This window comes from Miniopterus natalensis, chromosome 1, assembly GCF_054644295.1.
Source record: "Miniopterus natalensis isolate mMinNat1 chromosome 1, mMinNat1.hap1, whole genome shotgun sequence".
Classification (NCBI taxonomy): Eukaryota; Metazoa; Chordata; class Mammalia; order Chiroptera; family Miniopteridae; genus Miniopterus; species Miniopterus natalensis.
This window is the reverse complement of record NC_142081.1, coordinates 27,512,186-27,535,972: the sequence shown is the minus strand read 5'-3', so window position 1 is coordinate 27,535,972 and position 23,787 is coordinate 27,512,186. Positions and strand designations below refer to the sequence as shown.

Genomic DNA, 23,787 nt, shown 5'->3' with positions numbered 1-23,787 from the left:
GTGAGCTAACGCAATTCTCTGCTGACGCTGTAGCTCCTCTACATATGGGATGAGCATGCCAAGAATTTAAAAAGCTGGGCCATTTAAAATACCCTTTTACTTGAGGCAACTGCAAAGGTAGGAAAACACCAAGCTCACCACTGCGGAAGAAAAAGAGGTGGCTTTTCACAGGACCCTCGGTGAGGCCACCCGCTGTAGTAACCAAGTGAGTCATGGACTCTCTGGCTTTGCAGGGGACTTCCCAGAGAGCAGCGCTGAGAACAAACCAGAGAATAACCAGGTCTCTTACCTTGTTTTCCTGTCCAGGCAGCTGCTCCTGGTAGCACCACCTTCCCCCACAGCTTGCTAGTTTGCTCAGCAAGTCAGTCAAGTGCTTCTGATTTCCCAGGTGAATCAGCTATCCATTGTGGCTCTTTTCTTCCAACTGGTTTATTGAAATTTTGAGAAGCCTAAAACTTAACTGCTTGTCCAGCCAACATACTGAAGCCAGGAACTGGTTCTCAGGGACGTTGCTTATCCCCGTGCAGGCTCCCTGCCTACGGGGGCCCAGCTTCACACTCCTTCCATCTCATCCCCTAGCTTAGAACCTGCAGCTCGGTTTGAATGCCCACCCTGACGAAGCCAGCTGTGTGTGATTTGGGGTTTATAATTAAGGCCAGACATACAAAGAGATATAGTAAAAAGCAATGAAAAAGAGGAGGAAAGCATGCCTACGTTGAGAAATTAAGGAATCACCTGACTTCTCATTCCAATGTTTCTTATGCCTTTTCTTTTTGTCTTGAAATGGAGTGCCTTTAATAAATGGGATGTGCTCACCAACATCCTTGTTTCCCTACAGCAGTCATGGTTGGGGGTGGGGGAGTCGACCATGCTACAAACTGCCTCTTGTAGAAACATGCCTACTCCCATTAACCAAGAAGAGATACTATGGATCTCACATCCTACTGATAGGGGTCCCAGCACTACCAGTCTAAAGAAAGTGACAAAGCAAAGAACTGATTTGACTTCACTCTCTTGTATCCTGCCAGCCAGACAGGAAAATCAAAGCTGAGCTGTGTTCTGGCCATCAATCCTCTTCTTTTTAACGTCAAACAAGTGTGGGCTGGTGCTGGTCCCTAGCTTGATGCTGTTGAAGCCTCCTTTACTTCTAGCCCTTGCCAGCTCTCTGCCTCCTCTAACAATGCTGGAACTCTCTAGAAACTAAAAGGTCCTAGAGAACACCAGTCGCCTTTGAACTGGGCATTCATTACCAGGAGAAACCCAAACCCACAGCTCTGGGCTACCAATTCCCTAAGGATTATTTATTTAACAAGAACTGGATCTAGAAATGTTGCCCTGGATAACCCCATCCCTGTTGGAACTTTAAAAGCTTCTATCCGATGAGCAAAGTCATCACCGCCAGTTTATCCACCCCTGCCCTGCCAGACTAAGCTGAGCCTTTAGAACAAAAAGGGAACTGCTCTGGCTCTGGGTGCTCTCAGCTCTGCAAGGCCATCTAAGCGACCTCTGCTCCTCTCTCAAGTTTCCACACAGGCCCAGTGGCCTCCACAGGGCTCTTGTCTTAACAGTCTTGGCCTTTGCAAGGGCAAGAAGACACCACCACCAAGAAGGATAAAATAAGTTTTTATTTATAGTCTTATAGTAAAGGGGAGCCTTAACTTGCAAGACAATTCTTCGGCAGTATGTACAACATACTTTTTATTTCCATGGAATGGAATCAAACACGGACTGAGACTACAGAGTATACACTAGAAATCAGCAAATGCCAGGGACGGAGTAGGAAAAAGACAAAGAAATGAGGCCTAAACACACAAAACCCTTCACTGGGATCTGCTGACTGCAGCCAGAACCAGGGCTGGATCACACAGTGGGGCAGGTTCCAGAACAGTCGGAAAGGGAGTGGGCGAGGGTGGGAGGGGCCGCACTGGGGTGCGGGTTTAGTACCAGGTAAATTGCTCTTGGTATTTACATACAAAATCAGTTGGCTCTATTTCTTAGAAATACACACGGAAAGAAAGGAAGATTTGATCATTACTTTATGAATCTGTCGCTTTGCAATACCGACATCATCAGAAATAGGGACAATTCACTCAGATTCAAATTTCAGTAGCAGGAAATAAATATCAAAACATCATCACTGGCCCTCAATACAAAACCTCTACCCCACCCAATCCTCCCTCCTTGCCCCACCCCTAGCACCCTCTGGCGCCTACCACTTCACTGCTGATGTCCCCCACACATACCACATGAGTGTCACGCGGCCCTCCCCTAAGGCTGGCTGAGAAGCAGGAGTGAAACAGGCCAAAGACTCTGCGCTGCAAATCTGTCCCCATTTCCTTTCACACCACAAACTTCTTCAACGATCTGGTCTTTCAACAGGAGCGATAAATAGCTTTTTAATTCTGATTACTTCTTAAACCAGTCATCTTCTTAAAGTAGAGCAGTCCACAGATTCACAAAGTCTATCAAACAGAGGTGAGGGTGGCCCGGGAGGAGAGGCCTAGGAGGGGCAGGAGTCCTCCGGGCCTGTGCCCGGCAGGGCTGGAGGAGCTGGTGGGTGGTCAGGACACCGTGTGCTCAGAGGTCCGGCCGGCCGTCTGTCCTCCACAGAAAAAGCTGCCAAGTTGGGGTGTTTTGGTTTAAAAATTCCTGGTGGGGACAGGGAATCCCTGAAGGGAAACATTAAAAAAAAAAGTGGAAATGGGGAAGGAGAACGAGAGCTGTTGTCCAAGAGCTTCTACGTAAAAATAAAATTTAAAAAAAAGAGAGAAAAGAAAAAAAATACAGTCTCTTAAATGGTTCTGAGGGTTCTAAAGATGAACTGAAAGGAGGATGAGACGACGGAGGAGACAGACAGTTTTTATTGCTGGCCTGCCCCGCGGAGCTTAGCTGGCCTCCATCCGGAGTTTCTTCCTGCTTTGGGGCTCTTCGGGCTCCGACTCTGAGCTGGAGTCCGAGCCCCCATCGAAGGCAGAGATGGTGCTGCCCTTGGCGTTGGTGTAGAGGCTGTTGTCTGAGGAGGGGTAGTTGGTCTGCAGTTGGGCACTCGACCTCGCCTTCTCCAGTGCACGGACTGAAAAGCAACCAAGCGAGCGGGTTACAGCCTTCTGGAGACTAGAGGAGTAACTGAGTCTCAGGTCAGGGTCCAGCCTGTTCTTCCGAAGGGCTTGCTGGCCCGAGGCTCAGGGTGGCTCACAAATAATTCCCTTCTGGTGGCTGTTCCACCAGCACACTTCATTTCCCTCCTCCTTTCCCAGCCAGTCCTGAGCTCAGTGTACATGGCCAGCTAATCTGCAATGCCACTCAACCCTAAAGAGAAGGCTTGTGATGTCATCATCCTGCGTTGGAAGCCCAGTGTAGACAGGAGCATGAGCTCCCTGTGGAACCCAACAGCGCAGTGACAGAGGAGAAGCTGGCCTGGCAATGCTAGGATCCATAAGGGTGTGAAGGCCACACAACAGCAGGAAAGGATGACATAAGATGTATTAGCCAAAGATAAGTTCTGGCTTAGCTCTCATGTACAAGATCCACTTGGAAAGACAAGCTGGACACTTGGAAGCAAGTCACCAATACACACAGAATACCTGGGCCTTTTGACACATAGCCCCTACATGCAGGCTGCTCGGCCCGGGAACCAACCCACTGCTGCCTCCCTCTACCCATCCCTTGGTTCAGCTCATCTTGAGCCTGCAAGGTGAACCCATTTATATTAGTTTATTTTATTTGAAGTGTTCTAACCCAGATGGTTACTTGCATTTCTTTTTACTTGCATCTTCCATGAGGGAGGAAGAGAAGTGAATTCCCCAGGAACAAAGAACTTGATCAGCTCTCGCTTTCCCCTGTGGTTGTAGGAAAAGGCGGATGTGAGCATTGGAGAACAGCATGGGCCTGGCCCATAGGCTGCCCTGAATGGACTACCATTGACAATGGGAGAGCTCACTGTCCCTGAACACCTGGATTTCTGGTACTTACACAGCACACTCCAATCCAAGGACCTTAGCTCTTTTGAGACACCTGATGCCAGGTGTGACTCTTACTACAGGCAGAGCACCTAACCCCAAGAAGGGGAGAGATCAGCTCAGAAAAAAGTATCCAGATGTCCAAGCCCTAGACTCCACTGTTCCCTCACTGGCGGCTCAGGTCCTTCCTCAGGACGGCTCTACCACTCAGCTACTCAGAAGCAGGGCCGCAGCTGCTTATGAGCACACACTCCGTAACTGGTTCTGATTCTGCAGGCCCAGGTGCAAAGCCCTGACATGGCCAGAGCACAGCAGGGCCAGCTGCCCCACAGGCTCAGGTGCTCACCTTGCTGCTCCAGAAGAGCATTCTGCCGCTTGAGGTCATCAATATCCTGCTGGTGTGTGTGGTTTTTCCTTCGCATATACTGGATATACTCTGTGGCTTTGTCTAGGATTTGGGCCCGGGATGCCTGTTGCAATACGAGAAAAAGCAAAGGGGACAAAATAAAGACCTAGTTCAAGCAGTGACGAAACTGTATCTTTCCGCAACAGCAGCCTGGGGGAAGGGAAGCAAGAGGGTGAGGTGGGACAAGGCTGAGGAAACAAAGTAATTGCTACTGAGAGTCTTCTTTGTGCCAGTCAAGGTGCTAAGTGCTTTAAATAGCTTACCTCACCAGCACTCAGGTAGCTCCACAGGAACCCGAGGCTCAGAGAAGTTTACTGGTTTATTCAAAATCACCAGCTAGACAGTGGTAGAGCCTGGATTTAAACTCAGGTCCGTCTGACTCCTGAACTTGTACTCCACTCCTCCCATCCCCTTTGGTTCTTTACGTTGCTTTCAAGTCTTCAGCCTGGCTATGTCTGAAAACATGAAAATACTACTTAACTGAGAGCTTATGCCACTCACTCTCTGCTAGGGCCTGACTACAGGCAGCCGCTCCAGAAAGATAAGAGCAAGATTTCGGCTGGAGCTGGCTCAGGATGGGACTGGGTACAAAGTTTTTCATTAAGGTCCTAGGTTTTAGCCAAACCCTCAGACCGTTGTTAACTATTTCCAACTAAGTCACTCTGCTGTGTCACTATTTCAGCCTTCCTGGCTAAACAGACTATGGTGAAAGTTGTCAGAGCTTGATGTCAACACAGGAAGGGCATGAGATTGGGCCCCTTCAGGAAGCAACCACACCTATACCATGGCCATGGGTAGCCTAGGCACTGCCTGTCAGAGGAGTAAGTCAACAAACCAATAAAATGGATGTGAGATTACTCTCTCCCTGGAGGTCACATTTGCCTGGAAGATCCCCTCCAGTTGCAAACATGGCCAGGCAGCCAACTAGCTGAATTGGTAGAATGGTACAAAGCCAAGGGAAATGAAGCCAAAGACAGGGTAGTCTAGTAGTAGAAGTGTGGCATTCAGGCCACCCAAGGTGCTGAGAAGTAGCAAGGCATCTTACTCAGGGTAGGGCAATACCTGATCAAGTCTGTATTATAACCCCAGTGGGTCCTAAGTAACCAGAATGCAGCCCCTTTGGGAAAGGGGCAAAGAAAACATGCCCACTCAGCCTAGCAAAACTAAATCCACTTGTATTAAATCCTGACAATCTCAGGTTGGGCTGGGTATCAGAGAGGTTTGCAAGGCCTGGGTTTATTCACCAGTCCCCACAGGTACTAGAATTTCCAGGCTTTCCTCTTATAGCACCCATAAGGCAACTTCCTCAAAAGGAAAATGTTCCTATTCGACCATTTTTATCTGGTGTGAATTATGTGCAAGGTACTGAGCAGACACTGGGGAAACCAAATATATTAGTCACGGCTTCTTTTGCCCACATGCTTGCTTACTATCTAGTTGAGGAGATAAATATATCTATACACAGACAAATCACAGGGCAGTACCAACTGTAACTTGAGTAGTACAGATTAGGTATTAAGCAGATTAGGAAGGCCACAGGAAAGGTGGCTTCTCACTAGGGTGATTACCTACTGTGTGCCAGGCATTGGCTTTGGCTCTGCATGGACACACACACATATGCGCACATACCTCTGATGCAGGAAGGAGAGCACCTAGCAATGGGAGCTCGCAACTCTGGCTGCAAGCCACTTCAGAGGCTGCTTCCCATTTCTGCCAAAGGGCACTTATTAGGGTCTAATTATTAGGTGAATAAGTGAGAGAAAAAAGGGCACATAATTAGAAAGGACTAATTAAAATACCCTGCCTCTCTGGATGCTAGATATGGGATTAAAAATAAGTATTGTAGGATAGGTGGCAGGGCGGCAAGGAAGAGTTTAGGAATCCAGGAGACAGTGCAGCCTAGGCTCTGGCATTAATGGGCTTCGTGATGGCAAGCACAGTATTTCTCTCTGTAGCAATTCCTTATCTGACTAGAATTTCTCTCAGACACCATCCAGCCCTCAAAATTCTATGCACTTCATCACTGATCTAATTGCTATGCCTACTTACATTGCAGACTCTCTTTAAATTTGCCTATTTTTTTCAATTGACAGTTCCCAGAAAGCGACATTAGCTTTTATTTAACTACTCATTTGAATCTAGGACAAAGGGAAAAAAAGCAAAAATCTCTGAACGATAGAACACTTGCAAATGTTCGGGGTGATAACTTTTAATGAATGACACAGAATGCCTTGGGAACAAAAGGTCCCCCCAAAAGGGTGGATTAGATAAACCCAGCACAAGGCCTTCAGAATGCTAAGCACAGCCCATCTTCCATTCCCTGCCCAAAGAAGAACCTAAGGCCACTTGAGGTGCGCCTGATTCCTTAGCAAGTCCAAAAGAATGAATGGTTCGATTAACTTTATTTTGCTCTCCCCGGAGTATTCAACAAGAAGTAAAATCCAACAACAACAAAAATTTAACGCATAAAATATAGAACTCCTGAAAATTTACATGTACATCTATTCCAAGAAAGAAAAAGAAAAGGCTGAAGCCAGAAAATGCTAGACTCATCCAAAATTCCCTCCTCCCAGTGTTCTGAACCATATAAGATCTTGTGACCAGCCACAGGATTAAGGTGTAGGCAGGCCCTTCCTTGCTTTTATGACTTTATACTATGTGAACAGTGTACTATGAGGCCAGCAAGAGCGCTGGGCTTTATGGCATGGACTATGGAGTGGCCCCGGGCTTTCAGTTTCTGTTTTCTGTAACAGAATCAGTTAGCTGAGTCAGCAATCTTCGTGAGTGTGACTAAGGAGACAGTACATGGTAAGTCAACATGTCCACAGATTGACTCTTATCCCTGGATAACTAGTAAGGACCTGAATAATTTTTTTCATGCTAGTTTTTAAAATTAGAAGGCACTAATTCTTATTCTGCCTTTCTGAGCAGAAACATATCTCTTCAAAGGCTTGGACACAACCCTGAGACAGGGAGAACTGTGGCTGAGGGGACTCAAGAGGTCCTGGACCTCCTACGTAGCCATGTGAATTAATGCAAAGTGGCTCCTCAGGCTTCTCTTTCACCTCTGGGAGCCATGCAAAAGGACACTGGACAGCCTTGCCATATCTTGTTCCAAAGCCATGGTTGCACATGAGATACAAATGATGATAATGATAATGACAATGGCTAATACTTACTGAGTACTTACTAACTGCCAGGCATCCTCACCCAACCTGCTGATGTATTATTTCCTCTCTTATATAAATGAGGAAACCAAGGTAGAGAGCTATAACTTACCTAATGTTACATAACTACTAGATAGTAGAGACAGAATTTGACCCAGGCCTCCAAAACATCCATATTTTGGGAACACAGAGGAGGCCTGGAACAAAAACAAAACATCAACAGACTTAGAGGGGCAGTACTGTTGTGAAGAGTTTGAGAAGGAAGAAAAGGGCTATAAAAGAATCGCCTGATTTGTCCACAAGGCTGTCAATGAAGACCCTGGTAAGGGTGGTTTTCTTGGAGGAGTAAGTTTAGGTAATTCATCTCTGCACAGATTATGGGTGCAGGAGTGAGTTGAAGCTGAAGCAAATACAAAGACTAGTTTTTGGACTTAGGTTGAAAAGACATGGAAAAAAAAAAAGTAGCTTGGAGTTATAGCAGCACTGAAGGAAGGCTCTTTGTTTTTCTTTTAAAGACATGTGAAAACCAAATAGGCTTCTAGCAGAGAAGGAGAAATGGAGAAGAGCCTGAGGATGTAAAACGGCTTGAGAACTGCCTGAACCTGGCCCTGGGGGAGGGGAAATGATAGTCCCCAACTGCTGTGGCTTCATACTCAAGAAGAGTAAAACCTAAATGGAGAAGACCCAGTCTGGCCAAGGGGCCCAACAGATTTCTGCCCTGTCTCCAGCTTGTGCTGCAGTTGCTTGCATGTCTCCATCCCTGCCCACAGCAACAAGGAGACAGAAAAGGGTCAATCCAGCCTCCAGATGCACCCACTTTGACAGACCTCTGCTTGGGAACAGAGTGAACCCACCTCACGTGTTGCAGCAAGAATCAACTACATATTTAACCAAAGGCCCCAAACCCAAGAGTTTCATTCTAATTAGTACCTTTTTAAGGCCCCAAATGATTTTTGAAGTGGTTAACACTGATGCTTAGGATGACATCCAAGGTTACCAAATCCCATTTAAGGCAGTGGTTCTCAAAACTTTTCATATAAGGCAGGAGCTCCACACATTTCTGGAGTTGTAAATCTTATCACAGTAGCCTGGATTTGTGAGGAACTTCAAGTTGCTTCAGAAAGCAGATTGGGAGAAGCAAGGAAGAGTGGTACTAGACTGTTAACATTAGGAACACTGCCGTTCCCTAGAGTCCTAATGCTAACTCGAGAAACAATGATCTTAGTTGTATTGACCACTTTTTCCTCTTCACTGTCAAAATCCGATCCTACTGTGTTGATGTTAACAACTGCCTTGTTGCCCCAATACTCAAAATGCCATATCCTGGAAAATGAAAAAAGAACTACTTCTGACTCACCAACTGACACCTGTTTTATTTTGCACTAGTCATTTTAAAGAAAATAAAATCATTATTTTATTTACACACACATTAAGGAAAAGGGAGGAAGTGTTAGATATGGGCCCTGAAGGTGGCGGGGGAAGACTGATTGGCAGGAAGAAACGCATGAAGGCACATAAGCAGGGAGCGTGCACAGGCTAGGGAGCCTGTGAGTGGGCCTCCTCACCACAAAACCCTGACGTCACCTGGGCGGCGAGGCTGAAGTTAGATATCGAGGAAAGGAAAGAACGCAGACAGAGTGAGAATGACATTCCTGGGGAAACAGAGGAGGGTGTGCACCCTCCCACAATAAGGGAAGGACGCAAAGCAGAAGGGCAAGTTGGGTGCCTTGCTTAGAGAACATGGAATGCGAGTTCTTACCTTGATGGGCACTGAAAAGCCCTTGGAGGTTTTCAGCAGCACATAAATACAGTTTACAAAGGATTCAATAAATCAGTACATTTACAGTTGCTGAGCCCAGAGCTTACGGGAGATTTGGGCAACTATGGACAATAATTTAAGATATAGAAGATGTAAGAAGAAAATAATTGCCCAACTTGGAGTCTGGCCAGGTAATAACCTTAATGAATAATGAGGTGAAATTGCTAGAGTTGTGGTTTACATTTCATTTAAGAGATAATCCCTCTAGCAGTCCATATATGATATAGACACTGTGCTGCTGAAGAAACTGCCTGCCTTAACAGGTGTCCACCAGAATGAGCCTCTCCCAGTGCAATGTGGCCAGGGTGGACGGGGGACTCCTCCCTTCAGTTAATAAACACTCACTCTGCATTCTACTGAGTCCCAGGCCCCGAGGGAAGAAATAGGGCCAACATCTACCTGTTAAGAAAACCAGGCTTTAATGGGGATAAAACAGATCAGAGTTCAGGGTTTTAACCTCTTATTTGATGCTCAGAATGTTATCTTATTATTGTTAATTGTTAGGAATAATCCTCTTTCCCAACAAGAGAGCAAGACCCTCAAGAGCAGACACCCTCTAACCATGTTGGCTGTTCGTTTTTGTTAAAGGACCAAGTAAGCCTGTTATTTCCTCTGGCGCTCATTCCAGTTACCTACTGGGAATTACCCACGTGCCAGGGTCTGTGATAGGAGCTGACAGAGGCAGTGTACTCATATTCTCACTCAAAATGAAGGAGTTCTGAACTTAATGCTTGCTTCCTGTTTTTCTTTATTTTCATTTTAAGTTGTGTTCCTTCTTTTTTTAAAAAATAATTTAAAAAAATATTTTTTAAAAAAATGGATTTTAGAGAGAGAGGGCGAGAAACATCGATGTGAGAGAAACATTGATCCGTTGCCTCCCACCTTCACCCCGGCAGGGGACTGAACCTGCAATCTGGGCATGTGCCCTAACCGGGAATTGAACCTCAACCTTTCCGTGCACAGGATGACACTCAACCAACCACCGGCCAGAGCTCCCCCTTTTTAACACAGCCCTATCCAGAAAGCAGAAATCCAGAGCAAAACTGCCTGACAGAGTAAATATAATAAACAGGCATTTAGCAAGGGACTTAAAAGATGAGAAATTTCTATAAACCGCTATACAGCTACAAATGGCAATATTGAAACAACCTTCTCTCACTAAAGTCAACTGTGCTAAGGAGACAGTGTTACTGGATGTAATCACTCTGGTTCAGGTGCTGGGGCTAACTTATGGAGTGGTACACATAATTATATCCCCATGTAAAGGCAAACTGATGGGCTGGCTACCAGGTCTTGCCCCCCACACAAACAGGATGAGCTCTGTGTCAGCAAGCCTTTGGGCAACTCTCCCTAGTACCCCACCTAGGACCCTAAAAACAAAGAATTCTCTTCAAGAAAAGTAATGTCTTCCTATAAAAAATGGAGCCACAGTTGTTCTCGCTCTTACTCCCCTTACTCTGACTGGCTAATAGTTCTTATTTCATCCCATCTATCCCAGTGGAACGTCCAGCTGAAAAACTACATGGGAAATAAGACTAAAACAACAGAGTTCAAGAGTCTACTTGCTAACACTGGAGACTATGGGAAAACCCAAATGGGCTGCCAACTTTAACAGTCGAATTCTCAGGGAAGCTATGTAGACTCAAAAAAATTTATAAACTTTAAATGATCCCCAACTCTCTGCACTTCAGTGTTACCTACAGATGCCAATTCAGAGGAGAGTATTTTAGTAGCAGCCTCAGTATGACATACTGCCAAGATTACTGGCTTTATCTAGGGGAAGCTCCCAATATAAAAACAAGATATAAATACTTAAGTAAAATTTCTTTAAAATACAGTCCCCGACTTAACGATAGTTTGACTTACGATTTTTCAACTAAGCAATGATGTGAAAATGATACACAGTGATCTTTTCTGGGCTAGTGATATGCAGAATGATACTCTCTCATGACACTGCTGGGCAGTGGCAGCAAGCCATAGCTCCCAGTCAGGGACATGATCACAAGGGTAAATAATGGATACTCTACAGTGCACTGTGTTGCCAGCATTTTTGGGATACTGTGTTCTGAGCACATTTACGGTAGGCTAGGCTAACCTATGACATTTGGCAGGTTAAGTGTATTAAATACATTTTTGACTTATGAAAAATTACGATGGGTTTCTCAGGAAGAAACCCTATGATAAGCTGAGACGCACATGGGTTCTTAAATTGTTTTCCCCTATGATATGGCAAAAAGATAAACCTTAACAATCAGCAGTCCTGAGTTCTAGTCTCTGTCCATGATCTATTTCTAGTCCCCTAGAATAATGATCTTGGGCCAGTTGCCTTACCTCTGATACAGTAATAATGGCAGAGGCAAGTAGCAGTAGCAATTGTGCAATTATAATAGTAGTAAAATACTCACCTCATAGAATTGCTGAGCTGATTTAACTACACTGCAATACAGATGTTAGTCATCACTGATTTTTTTCACTTAAGCAAAAGGTAACCAACCATTCTTTATAATGTTTATGTTATAGTAGAAATACAGGATACAAAGGGTAAATGGAGTTTGTGTCTCATGCGTAAAACTTTTTTTTAATACAAGTATCCCCCAAGGATCCAATTCAATAAGTATTGGTTTCTTTTTAAAAAACAAAAGGCTTAGCCTGGCCAGTGTGGCTCAGGGGTTGAGCATCGACCTATGATCCGGGAGATAGCAGTTTGATTCCCTAGGGAAGGGCACATGCCTGGGCTGCTGGCTCGATCCTCAGTAGGGGGTGTGCAGGAGGCAGCCGATCAATGAATCAATGACTGTCTCATCATTGATATTTCTATCTCTATCTCCCCCCTCCCTTCCTCTCTCTGAAATCAATAAAGATATATTTAAAAAAATAAAAATTTTAAAAAGTTTAGGACACATATGACGACAGCTAGTTCAAATACTAAATGAGAAGTCACAAAGGAGACCAGAGACTTTTCTTTCAAGAACCTAAGATCCCTAAAACAGGGTAAAATAATCATCTCATGATTATTCACATAATGTCATAACCTTAATTACTGCAATCCAAATAAAGAATTAGCCAATTTCCTTTGGGTAAAATACCACATTTAAAAAAAATTGCAACATTTAGTGAGAACTCGGAAGTCGAGAAACCAAAGTATTCTGTAAGACTCCCTGTAGATCTGTGAAACAGTGCTGGCAGACAAGGAGATTAATGAAGATTGTGGAATTTAGATGGAAAGGGGTTGGGGTTTAACCAGAGCTAACAGCCAGTTCCTTTATTCACGCTCAGTGTGAAATATATGAATCGAAACACAGGGCAGGATTCTGAAATCAGAGAGGCACCTATAAATTTCCATGCTGGGGCTTTGTTGATGGGCTCTACGAAACTTGGCCCCTCAGCCACTCCCCTCCCTTAGTCTACTTCTCTGGCCTCATCTCCTGCCACTGCCCCTTTCCTTATTCCACTCTAGCCACTCTGGCCTCTGTTCTCTCTGCTGGGCCCAGGAATGCTCCCAGATTCTGGCCTCTGGGCTATTATAGTCGCCTTCCCTCTGCCTGTGATGCATCACCAGGTAGATGCATGATTCCCTTCCTTCTAATTTTTGCTCAAGTGTTGCCTTGGCAGTGAGTTTTCTTGTCTGCCCTAACGAAAACTTCGACCCTTTCTTCCCTGTTCAACTTTCTCCATAGCACTTATCTGACATACTATATATTTTTAAAATTATAGTTCATTTTCTATCTTTTCCTCACCAGAATAAGAGCTTCTACTTTTGCCTCTTATGTTCACTGCTGTATTCTAGAACAGTGCCTGGCATGTAGCAGACCCTTAATATTTGCTGAATGGAGGGAGTGAACAAATGAATAAATAGGGTACAATGGATGACAAACTATTCAGTGTGTAAGGCTACCAAATTCAAACTGTCAACTTCCTTGAAGAAAGGAGACAACAGGATTTGGGATAATGTGATTTTAAGGACTTAAGGAAGAATGTCATGGCAATGTAAAACAGGCTGGATAAAGAAAAAAAAGCATAGTTGAGCTCTTATGGCCTGCTTCTCCCAAAGTGTTCTCAAACTTAAGAATGCCTAAGAATCACCTGACTGCCTGCTATAATTAGAGATCCCCAGGCCTGCCTCCAGAGAGGCAGATTTAGTAGTGATTCTGATGTGGGTGGTCCACAGGCCATGTCTTGGGAAACACTGCCTTGGCACCACTCCTGGTTAGATGTGAGACTTAAAGGAGAAGGCAGTTCTTGTCCATTTAGTTCATCAAAGCCATTTTAAGTGATACCATGGCGTATGAATAAGTATTATCTGTCAACAGTTCAGATGTGCACAGAAGATAATCCTTTGTACGTGAGTACTTTGTTTTTTGTTTTTGTTTTTTTTAATATATCTTTATTGATTTCAGAGAGAGGTAGGGAGAGGGAGAGAGATAGAAACATCTATGATGAGACAGTTGTCATTGATCGGCTACCTCCTGCACAACCCCAACTGGGGATCGAACCCACAACCTGGGCATGTGCCCTGACCAGGAATCGAACCTCAGTCTCCTGGATCCTAGGTTGATGCTCAACCACTGAGCCAACGCCCGGCCAGGCTGCACGTGAGTACTTTGACTGACAGGGTGAGTCTCTGTCCCCATCAGAAAGATTTCCTGTGGTGCTTTAGACAGTGTTATGCCCAGGAATGTTGTTATTCCAGGTAAGAATCTTGGTCCAAGACCATTAAACCATGTCAATACTAACTAGGCCTAACCCGTGGCAAATTCTGGTTTTGCAATAACTAGGTATTCACATGGCCTGTTTTATTGTTTTCATAAAGGTCAGACCTACCCAATGCTTCAGCCACATAGAGAGCCACACCTCAGATAAGGAAGGTATAAAGTATATGCCTTACCAGAGTGGCAGTATACACAAAATGAAACCATAATGGTTCCTAATTTGATTGGATAACCAAACCAACCCAGGACCCCCCCCCCCCCCCCAGAGTTAAATCAGGAGACTCATTCAAAGCACACCTGACAGCAATGTTTTTTCTAACGACTGCTTCTTTAAACATTGGATCACTGAACAAAAAAAACACAGGTCCTCTTCCCTGTTTGCCACTTATACCACTGAACTGCAGCAGAGAGTGGCCAGCTACATTCTGTGTCAAGGATGGAACTAACTGCAAATGGATGTTTCCTCCAAATCCCAAGGAGTGACCCTAACCCTAGGCTTTTTACTCAAAGCTTCCAACTTTTCCAAATGTAGAAACAGGTGGTGTCTCCCTCTCCAGAGAAAACATTAGTCTCTGAAAGGCCACCAGTGGGGGGAAGGAAGGAGGGAAAGAAAATCAGTATTTTTTTTCTTCCGTTTAATATGAACATAGCTCTTTACCTAAGTTTTTTGTCTTACAGCTTAAAATGCTTTTTATAAGCCTTTGAAATAACAGCTGTTGGAACAGAGAGATCACTGGTGTCCAGGATTGTTCACATACATTCCTGGGAGGTTTCATGTAAGATAAGTATTAACTTTGAGCCATATGAAAGAAATTCTCATGGAGGTCTAGGGAATCACTGACCTCAGGAATCCTTAGTGTTATCCCAAACTACTATGGGCTTACTCTCTATACGATAGCGTATTATTCTAATAATTTCTTGAATGAGTAATTTATTACAAATAATACTAAGTTAAAAGACAATTCCTACTGGTGTCTTATCAGCAACTCACATTGTTTCCTAAGGATAAACTATGGTAGGTAAGGTGTGTGATGATCCTCAGAGAATAAAAAATTAAGGAAACCGTATCACCTGAATATTCCTAACTCCATTTCTTTCCAGATAGGTGAAATGTGCTTTTAAGCCCCACACCACAGCAAGTTCCAAGCTAGTGATGGCCCACCAGCTTTCTCAATAAACTCACCTTCTCTCCTTGGAGTGATGGGACCGAGTCCCGCAAACTGTGAAAGCTGTCTTTGATGTGGTCCCTACGCTTTCGTTCCAGTGCATTATGATGAGCCCGTTTGTCAGCCTAGAAGAAAGAGCACATTGGCAAAGTCATTCCTTTTGCTTGGAACAGGTGGGTGGGGTGTAGCCTGGAAGTATATGCTGTCAGCGCAGTCCCTGGTGAATGGGCTGGGAAGGATTTGTCGAGGTGGGCAGTTAGGTCTCCAGAATTAGGCTCTGCTAAAGGGGGAAAAAGGGGTGAGCAAGCCTGTGACAGGAACATCCAAAGTAGTTCGATGCATCCAGCTCATGCATAAGTAAAATAAAAGTTATTCAGGGGGACAAAGTGTGACTCTCCTACATCAGTGTTTCCCCACAATTTACTTATGTGACAGAAAAGGCACCAGTCCATGGTTGGGAGGTTCACCTGGGAAAAGCTCCAGTGGGCCTCTTCATAAGGTGTGATCACCCCCACTGTAAGTCAGTGATTCCCCATGGCAGGTGCCCAGGACAGGAGTTAGGGCATTGGTGCTGTGCTTCTTTCCACGTGAAGCCCATGACCATGATTGTGCTCTGGTCTCCAGCTCGCTAAAACTAAAACCTCTGGAAAACCCAGATGCACGAATCTGAGATCATTCTGACAAAGCTGATACAGATGCCAACTGCATTCTGAGATCCTATCTTTTTAAAGTGGATCCAAGGTGCCATCCTGCCAAGGGATTCCCCTCACACAGGCTGTGACTGAAAGGTAGTTCTTAGATGGCAACTCTTGACGTGCACAGGCTCTGAATAAACATCCTTAGGCACCTGTGGCAGGTCATGCTTATTCCACAGTGTCTAAAATACCCAGGAACCAAAGTCTTTATCCTGTCTTGCTTAGCGTCACAAAGAACAAGAACAATCAGCTGGAGAGGGGTGGAGACTGCCGACAAATCAGATACGGCAAAATATACCGGCTTCAGGAGGACAAGACAGCGCTGGAGAGCACTGCAAGAGTGTGTCAGCAGGTCCCCGTTAAAGGGGCATTCCCTCCAAATGGAGCACAAATGTTACTCAAGCTAAGCAAGAACATTACATCTACACCTTGGGAATTGTGGAAAATAATACACTGAGAATTTATACTCAATACGAGAGGGTGCACTGAGCTAACCTAAGGACCGAGTCCGTATATGGGAAGTTCAGGTAGCTTCAATCAACCCAGACAGAGAGCCAGGAATTTTAAAAATGAAGCAACAAGGGAAAATAACTTGACTTAGCACAACCAAGCCTCAAATGAATCCTTGTATTAGACAAGACGCACAGACAAAAATCTATAAAAACAAGGGTTGTGAGAATGAAAGGACTTGAAATTCTACTATCTAATCCTAAAAGTCTGAGTCATTACAGAGGAAGAGGAGGCTGGGAGCAGCTGTGGTCATTTTAGTCACTTTCTGGTCTCTCAAGCACAACACCTCACCTATAGCTCTGCCAAATTGGAAAAATGGTTCCCATCACAGCCTTGGTTCTCTAGAACACAGCGCTCATTTTCAGGGCAGATGCCTAGAGCACTTATAAAGCCCTCCTAATTTTCTGAAGTCTAAATTCACTGTAAAATGAGTGTTTGGTGAACTTCAGTGATACAGGAAATTTATGGGGAACTGAGGAACGATCAAGCTTAAAGAGGTAACCTGAGGCTAGCGGTAGTACACTGTATCACACAACATTAGAACAAGAAAATTGTAGATACCTCTAATAGCAGTATGAAATAGCTTGAGGGAATTAGACACATTTAAGTACCTAGCCCTTTTCTAATTTACTGTTCTCTCTAATCACAGGTAAGTTCTAACCTGAACTATACCTATAGAGCTTAGAAGGCTGAGAGATGGCATTTGGCATCTATCTGCCTCTCCAGTGTTTGCTACATACTCCCTAAGCTGGCTTATTTACATGCAAATTAATCGCCCAGCTTTGGTCTCCAGCAGCAGCCCAAGATACTCTGGTCTACTAAATCACCCTGATTCCTGGCCCTCCTCCCAGCTTAAGAGCTTTGCACAGAAGCAGTGACACCAGAGTTACCCACAATCCCTCTTGTTGATACAAATAAAATTCTAATTGTCTGTTTTCTTTTTGGGAGAGCCCTGCAGATCTCAAAAGGCTAGACTCAAGTGAACTTGGTTTCGCTCAGGCCTACACCAGAGGGGTGGAGCTGAGTATAATCTAATACCAAATTCATCCCCACAATACACTACTCCCTTCCCATTCACTGAGCCCTGAAAGGACTCAAATGGACAAGTCTTTCGGTTAGAGGATTGTAAGTGAACTTGGCTGAGGACCATCAGCAGAAATCTTGGCTTCTCATCTGGGGAACCAGCCAAGTTTGAGAAGTTGGCTCAACAAGGAAAGGCAGCAGTCCACTGCCTGGTAGAAAGCCTGAGCTGGGGACTGTTGTTCTCAAAGTAGTGGATGGAATTTCTGTGGTGGTTCCAGGTCCAATTTAACTAACAGAAGAGCGGAATCTTAGCCCAATCCCTGCTGCCATATCCATCCCCAAGCTGCTACACTTAACCAGAATCAAGTTTAAAGGTCTCAGGGACAATGGCAATGATATATTTTTCTCTCCCCGCCAGCCTCAATTGAAAGAGCAAGTTAAAAATATGCAGAACTGGTGCTTGCAGCTGGGTAGCTCAGTTGGTTAGTGTCGTTCTGATACACCAAAGTTGTGGGTCCGATCCTCGGTCAAGGCACATTCAAGAATCGACCAATGAGCGCATAAGTAAGTGGAACCACAAATCGATGTCTCTCTCTCTCAAATCAAGCAAAATATATATATATATATATATATATATATATATATATATATTTTTTTTTAAAGCAAAACTAACACGCCTAATTCTAGGTAACTCTGAACTAAGTGACACCTCTAGTGGCTTAAAAGAACATATGAAAAACCCTTACACAAGGTAGAGAATTCTGTTTGGGAAACATTTCCAAACTACAGATCCTTCTGGCCAGATAACACTGCTACCCCTGACACCCCCAACCAATTCATCCAAGTGGAGGGCCAGTTGCCAGGCTTATCACTGCTTTGTTAACTGTCTTCAGAGTTGAGAATCAAAAACTGGGTGAAGAATCCCAGTGTAAGGAATCTGAAATGCTCCCACAAACTTAAAACTAGTTTGTTTGTTTTTTAAACTAAAAAAGAGGGCCAAACAATTGTGTCTTGAACAAATAAAGCTCAACTCTGATAAGCCAGCTTTCTCTCACCTGTACTGAGAAAGATACCCCATTATGAAAATGGGTCGTACCAAACAAATTCTAGGAGACACCAGAGGTATTCTCGGGCTGTACAGCAGGCCCCAAACAGGTACCTCTCTTCTATATCCTACAGGAGCAATGGCTGGATGCTGCTGCTCTTTGGGTACACTGGATTTGTGGTTTCTGCCAGAAAATCCTTCCTTCAGGGCATCCCAAGGTAACAGGAATACTAAAAGGCTGAGCGATACTGAAGAGTGGCCCACAGATGCTCAACAGGAACTCTAGCACCAAATCGCTTCCAGCTTTGACATCTCTGCCAATGTTTTTATTCAGCCTCTCAGCTTTATTTCCACCAAACTTTCCATACTGGCAGCCAGAATAAAAATCTTCACCTACAATTTGTCCATCTCTGACACTAACAAGCACGCGTATCTTATGTGTTGTTAAATGTTGAAAGCAAACATTATTTTGTTAGCCAAGAAGTTGCTAAACTGGCAGAAGGTAGGTCATTCAAGCTAAGGAGGTCTGTTCAAAATTGAGGGGAATCGCTTTAAGTTATTTCCTTCCAACTTATTGCATGGAGAATGCATCTTCATCCAAGGCATTACATCAGTCAGCAGCTTTATTTTCTGCAAGTTCTAGTAGGCAAATAACACGGGAAAATAAATACTCCATTATTGAAGAATGCACAGGTTCTCCAGAACAATGACATTTCTTGTAGGCTACCTCACACCTAACCCAGTCTATAAGAGGAGTATTCTTCATTCTAATATCAAGAATTCTCAGCATATAGGGAATTAGAGTTGCCCACTAAACATTTACTAATTTTAAGAAATTTAAGGTTGCTTTTAGAGGGAAGATAGTGTTGCTTATGATTATTAATAAGCTATTCTTATTAAACAGTAACACTGAAAATACACAGGCTCAAAATTCTCATCAGAAAAAAAATCTATTACTTCTGATAGATGATGGAAAAGACGGTAGAATAAATAAAACTGAATTTCTAAGCAACTCATTTTAATCAACATGAAAAATGGAACATGAAGTAATGGGCAGCTAGAATGAGAAACTCACTAAGGTCCTTAATAGGAAGCTATAAATTTCAACTTCCCAACACCTCTCCTGCTTGAAGCCTGTTATACATTTCTAACATCCAATAAACATATGTGCTTTCAAAATTTTTTTAAAACAATCATTTGGTGCCTAAAACAACTTAAGAACACTATTATCCAAATATGCCATTGTACTATAGCCACTTAAGAGAGTAAGAATGCCTTGATAAGGAAATTTTTGAAATAACTGAAAACCAAGTTGGATTCCTTGATCAACTATTTCACCATTATTGGCATCTTGGAAACAGACAAATGTTAAGAACACCCTTTATTCTAACAAACAGGCATATTTATGAAACAAGCCTGGCATTTCTGTATCACTGTCAACACTCTAAGGAGAAACAAAGTATATGCATCGTACAGCACTTTACCAAGCAACTAATTCCAGATAAAACAGATAGTAGTAGTTTCCTGAGTAAATTCCAGTCTCAAAAGCAACCAAGCTCATTCCCTTCTGAATACATTGCAATTCCTAAAGAAGCAAAGAGCTCTGAGAAGTTAACAATATTTCATACCAGAAAGGTCCAGAAGTGAAATCACACAAATCTGTTTTTATTCCCCCCTGGTATACTGTAACTGCAACATGGTCAGCTGGAGAATAAGAAGTAGAAAAAGGCCTTGGGTTTTCTGACCAACATACTAACCCCACACTTTTAGTATACTTTTGTTCTTTCCAAAAGAAATTTCCCAAACAGAAGTAAAATTAAAAGATCACTCTGCATGAAATATACCAGAAAATTATCTTTAAAATGCAAAAAAATAAAAATAACATCAATGGGATTCTGAGATGTATTTAATTTAGTAATAAAAATATTGTTTAGGGTTACTTCCTTTAACACAGCTTATTGGTCACTGGAGAAGCTGTTTTCCGTTTGCACTGAAGCAACAGAAAAAAAATATTCGTCAAATCAGTTTCACTTTCTGTTAGTTAGCTTCACTTCCTAACTTTTCTGGTGAAGTATACTACATTTCTCATGCAATAAGGCCGTAGCTACTGTAGTGACGTTACAAAACATGAATGTTTCTTTTCATATGAGGAGCCAGCAGAACCTTTTCCAAATAACTTTTTAAAAGTTCTTTTTTAGTCCTAAATATGTGGTTATTCAGTTAGCATCCTCTTCTGAGCTAGGCATTTATTATGTATACTAAATGTCAGGAACTAAACATGTATTCAGAGAAAAATACTGAAATCCTTTTTACCCTACATGATTACTGTCTGATGTAAAATTTGTCTACTGCTTCTTCTCTCTATGCTCTTGTGATAATCCCGTGCCAGATAATATTTAAGTCTCAGCAAGTAGATGTGTCAAATTAAAAAAAAAAGTCAAACCCTCTGCCCACCCACCAAAATCAAAGAGAAAAACCCTAGGCACCTTAACACCAAACTAAAAATATCTAGACAAAACAATGAGATTAGCATTCTGGGGAGAGTGGAAACATTTTAATAATTTAATAAAGCATCAACACCCATGTGGATGAATATTTTGAAAAGCAGAAAGCTTTTCAAATTCAAGCCAAAATTTCACAAAGAAAACTTTTCTCTCACTGGAAAGCCAATGTAATTCCAATTCAAATAATGATTCTGCAAAGGATGCCTAACCAATCCCTATTCTCCAACCCTGATCAAGCTCTGGGGCAGACTTTAGAACTGAAGACTTGGAAAAAGAAATGTTTTAAACAGATTGGGTCCCAAACATGAAACTACACATTCACATTATTAAGGTTAATAGTTCCTGGAAAAAAGAAAAGGGAATGGAATTTTCAAATATATGTATAAACATTAAGTATCTGACAACACTTCAAGGAGAAATAAAACAAATTCATTTTTAGTGAATATTAGCCAGGGATAATTTTTAAGGCCCCTGGAATAACTGCATCTTGAGATTTTATGGAAATATTAGTTCTCAATAAATAAAATTTTTCTTAATGCCTATTTGCTTGTACAAACGGAATCTTTGCTTGCTCTAATGCAGGTATAACTAAGAGGGCTTGCTTTTACCCTGTGGTAATTAAATTCTTTGACCAGAGGTATCAAAGGGACATACTACAAATTCTAACGAGCCCCCAAAACAAATGGATTGTCCCCTACACACATGATTTTAAAAATCAGAAAAATAACATTAAAAAAAAAGATTTTTAATCTTTCTTTAAAAATAGGAAAAGCCGGCAACACTGAGCCCTCCTTCCCACATAACAACCCAATGAGTTTAGCGGCTGACTTTTAGCAGAGGCATTTGTTCTCTAGTACCCCAGTCCTCACCTCTGCTCTCTACTTTGTACCTGACTATTTTATTGCCTGGGGCCCCCAGAGGCATCTATAGTTTTGACCCCCATTCTATACACTTCTGCTGTTTCCAGCTGTCAAATATTAGGCAGTGATATACTTATTTCTATCCCCCTCTCTGATTCTGATTTGTCTGTTTTTCTCCTCTATTCATGGAATACCCACAGTACTGTCCCAGTCTCCAAAGACATGAGATTAGTATGTATCTATACCCATATCTACATTCATATCTATTTCCATAAAACCATCTCCTGAGAACATAAATATCAAAACCCTGAGAAATTACTGATAACACTATACAGTCTCAACCATCAGCCTTTTGCAAAACTATCTCTGCAATTCCACTTTTCTTCAACAATTTTTCTTTTTCTTTAATACTGCTCCTTCAACTCCAATATAGTCAAGACCACAATAAGCTGTGTGTGACACTTTCATATTCAACCTTTGGCTCCTCTACATTTCCAATTTCTGCATTAGAATAATACCATGTACATTCTACAGGTCTACAGCAGTCACATGACTTTTGGTTAAAGGTGATCCCTGCATATGGCTTCAGTTTTACACAACTATGCAGATATGCTTTAGAACCTACTTGTGCCAAAGTAAATCTTTTGATCACTGCCCTGAAACAATACTACAACTTACTTCATAATGATGCATTTCTCATTTCCAACATATATAGTGACAGCTAGATTCCCCCATCTGAAAACTACAGAATGATTCATTTCTTGGCATACAGCTCCTCTCACCTAGAGCCACTGGAACTTATCACCTGAGAATCTAGAATTATGAGATTTGCAACACCCCCTCCAACCTAGAACCCCAGAACAAGGTCCCACCTCACCTTAGCGGTTAACAGGAAAGTTTACTACAATATTAAAAGTAATAGAATGATCTTTTTTCTCTCTGACCCCAAAAAGGACTAGAACTGAACAGAAATGAAAATGAAATGGAGAGTAGGAGACGTACCGCAGATTGAAACCTCGGTTGCTCTTCCTGGAATAAGAGAGAAAAAAAAAATAGAAAATATAGAAGTTATTTTTATACTTCACATTCAATAATAAGAAAGAAAATGCCGGCGGCGGAGGAAGCGGCGGGTGGGGAGTAAGCCCGACCCCCCCCCACCTCTTTCCCCTACACCCCCAAATCCCCAGCGGGATCCGGTGGCGGGACAGGGGGGTCCTGAGCGCCGCCCCGCCTTCCAGGATCCGACCCAGGCCGGAGGGGGCCAGAGCACTGTCTCCTGCCCTCGGACCCAGCTGGGACATCAGGGCACTCCCAACCCCTCTCCGTCCACCCTCACCCCCCAGGATTCACGGGTCAAGGGAGGAAGGGATCTCGGACCGACCGGGCAGGTCCTGAGCGCCGTCCCTTTCCCCAGAATCGGACAATGGTATCCTGGGCGCACCCTCTCCTTGTCCCCAGTATCCTGAGCGGGATAGGGTGGGAGCGGGAGGCCGCGGCACCCTCCTCCACAGGGGAGGTGGGGATCCCAGAGGCCGCAGGTCTCCTCCCCACCTCCAGTCTCTGAAGGCCGCTCGGCTAGGAGCCCGGAGGGGAGCAAGCCAGGAGGGCGATGGAGGCGGTCCCAGCCGGAGGGTGGGAGGAAGGAGGCGGCGGCCGCCGCCCGGCCCCCTGCGGTGGTGGCCCTGCCGAGAGCCTGGGCCGCTGTCCCCGCCTGACAACCCACAAGGGAAGGAAGACGCCCCGGGACTCACGTCGCTCTCCACCTCGATGTCATCGTTATCGCTCATTTCCTACGGCCCAGGGAGCGGCCACTGCAGCAGCGGCAGGGAAGGGGTAAGGGTGGAGGGGAGGGGGAAGTCACCGACAACAAGCAAGTCCCCCACACACTCACTCACTCACTCACTCACTCGCTCTCTCACTCACT

The 23,787-nt window shown here is 43.7% G+C and overlaps 1 protein-coding gene across 2 annotated transcripts; it reads right to left on the bottom strand.

Moving 5' to 3' along the window:
* Positions 1-1,607: 1,607 nt before the first annotated feature.
* Positions 1,608-23,787, bottom strand: MAX (MYC associated transcriptional regulator X). 2 transcript variants are annotated; one of them, XM_016223865.2, is made up of 5 exons: positions 23,615-23,787; positions 22,866-22,892; positions 15,244-15,351; positions 4,306-4,429; positions 1,608-3,073 (listed from the first exon to the last, which is right to left on the bottom strand). In XM_016223865.2, the coding sequence occupies exons 1-5, from the start codon at positions 23,648-23,650 to the stop codon at positions 2,886-2,888; spliced, it is 483 nt and encodes a 160-aa protein (XP_016079351.1). In that variant the 5' UTR covers positions 23,651-23,787; the 3' UTR covers positions 1,608-2,885. The 2 variants fall into 2 exon arrangements, with proteins under 2 accessions (XP_016079351.1, XP_016079353.1); XM_016223867.2 differs by lacking the exon at positions 22,866-22,892.

What these genes read in the sequence shown, in the direction of transcription:
- MAX (XM_016223865.2), bottom strand. Translation starts at nt 23,650, where the DNA reads ATGAGCGATAACGATGACATCGAGGTGGAGAGCGAC. An exon ending in ACATCGAGGTGGAGAGCGAC is followed by an intron (nt 22,893 to 23,614) that starts GTGAGTCCCGGG and finishes CTCTTATTCCAG; the next exon opens with GAAGAGCAACCGAGGTTTCA. An exon ending in CATCACTCCAAGGAGAGAAG is followed by an intron (nt 4,430 to 15,243) that starts GTGAGTTTATTG and finishes GTATTGCAACAG; the next exon opens with GCATCCCGGGCCCAAATCCT.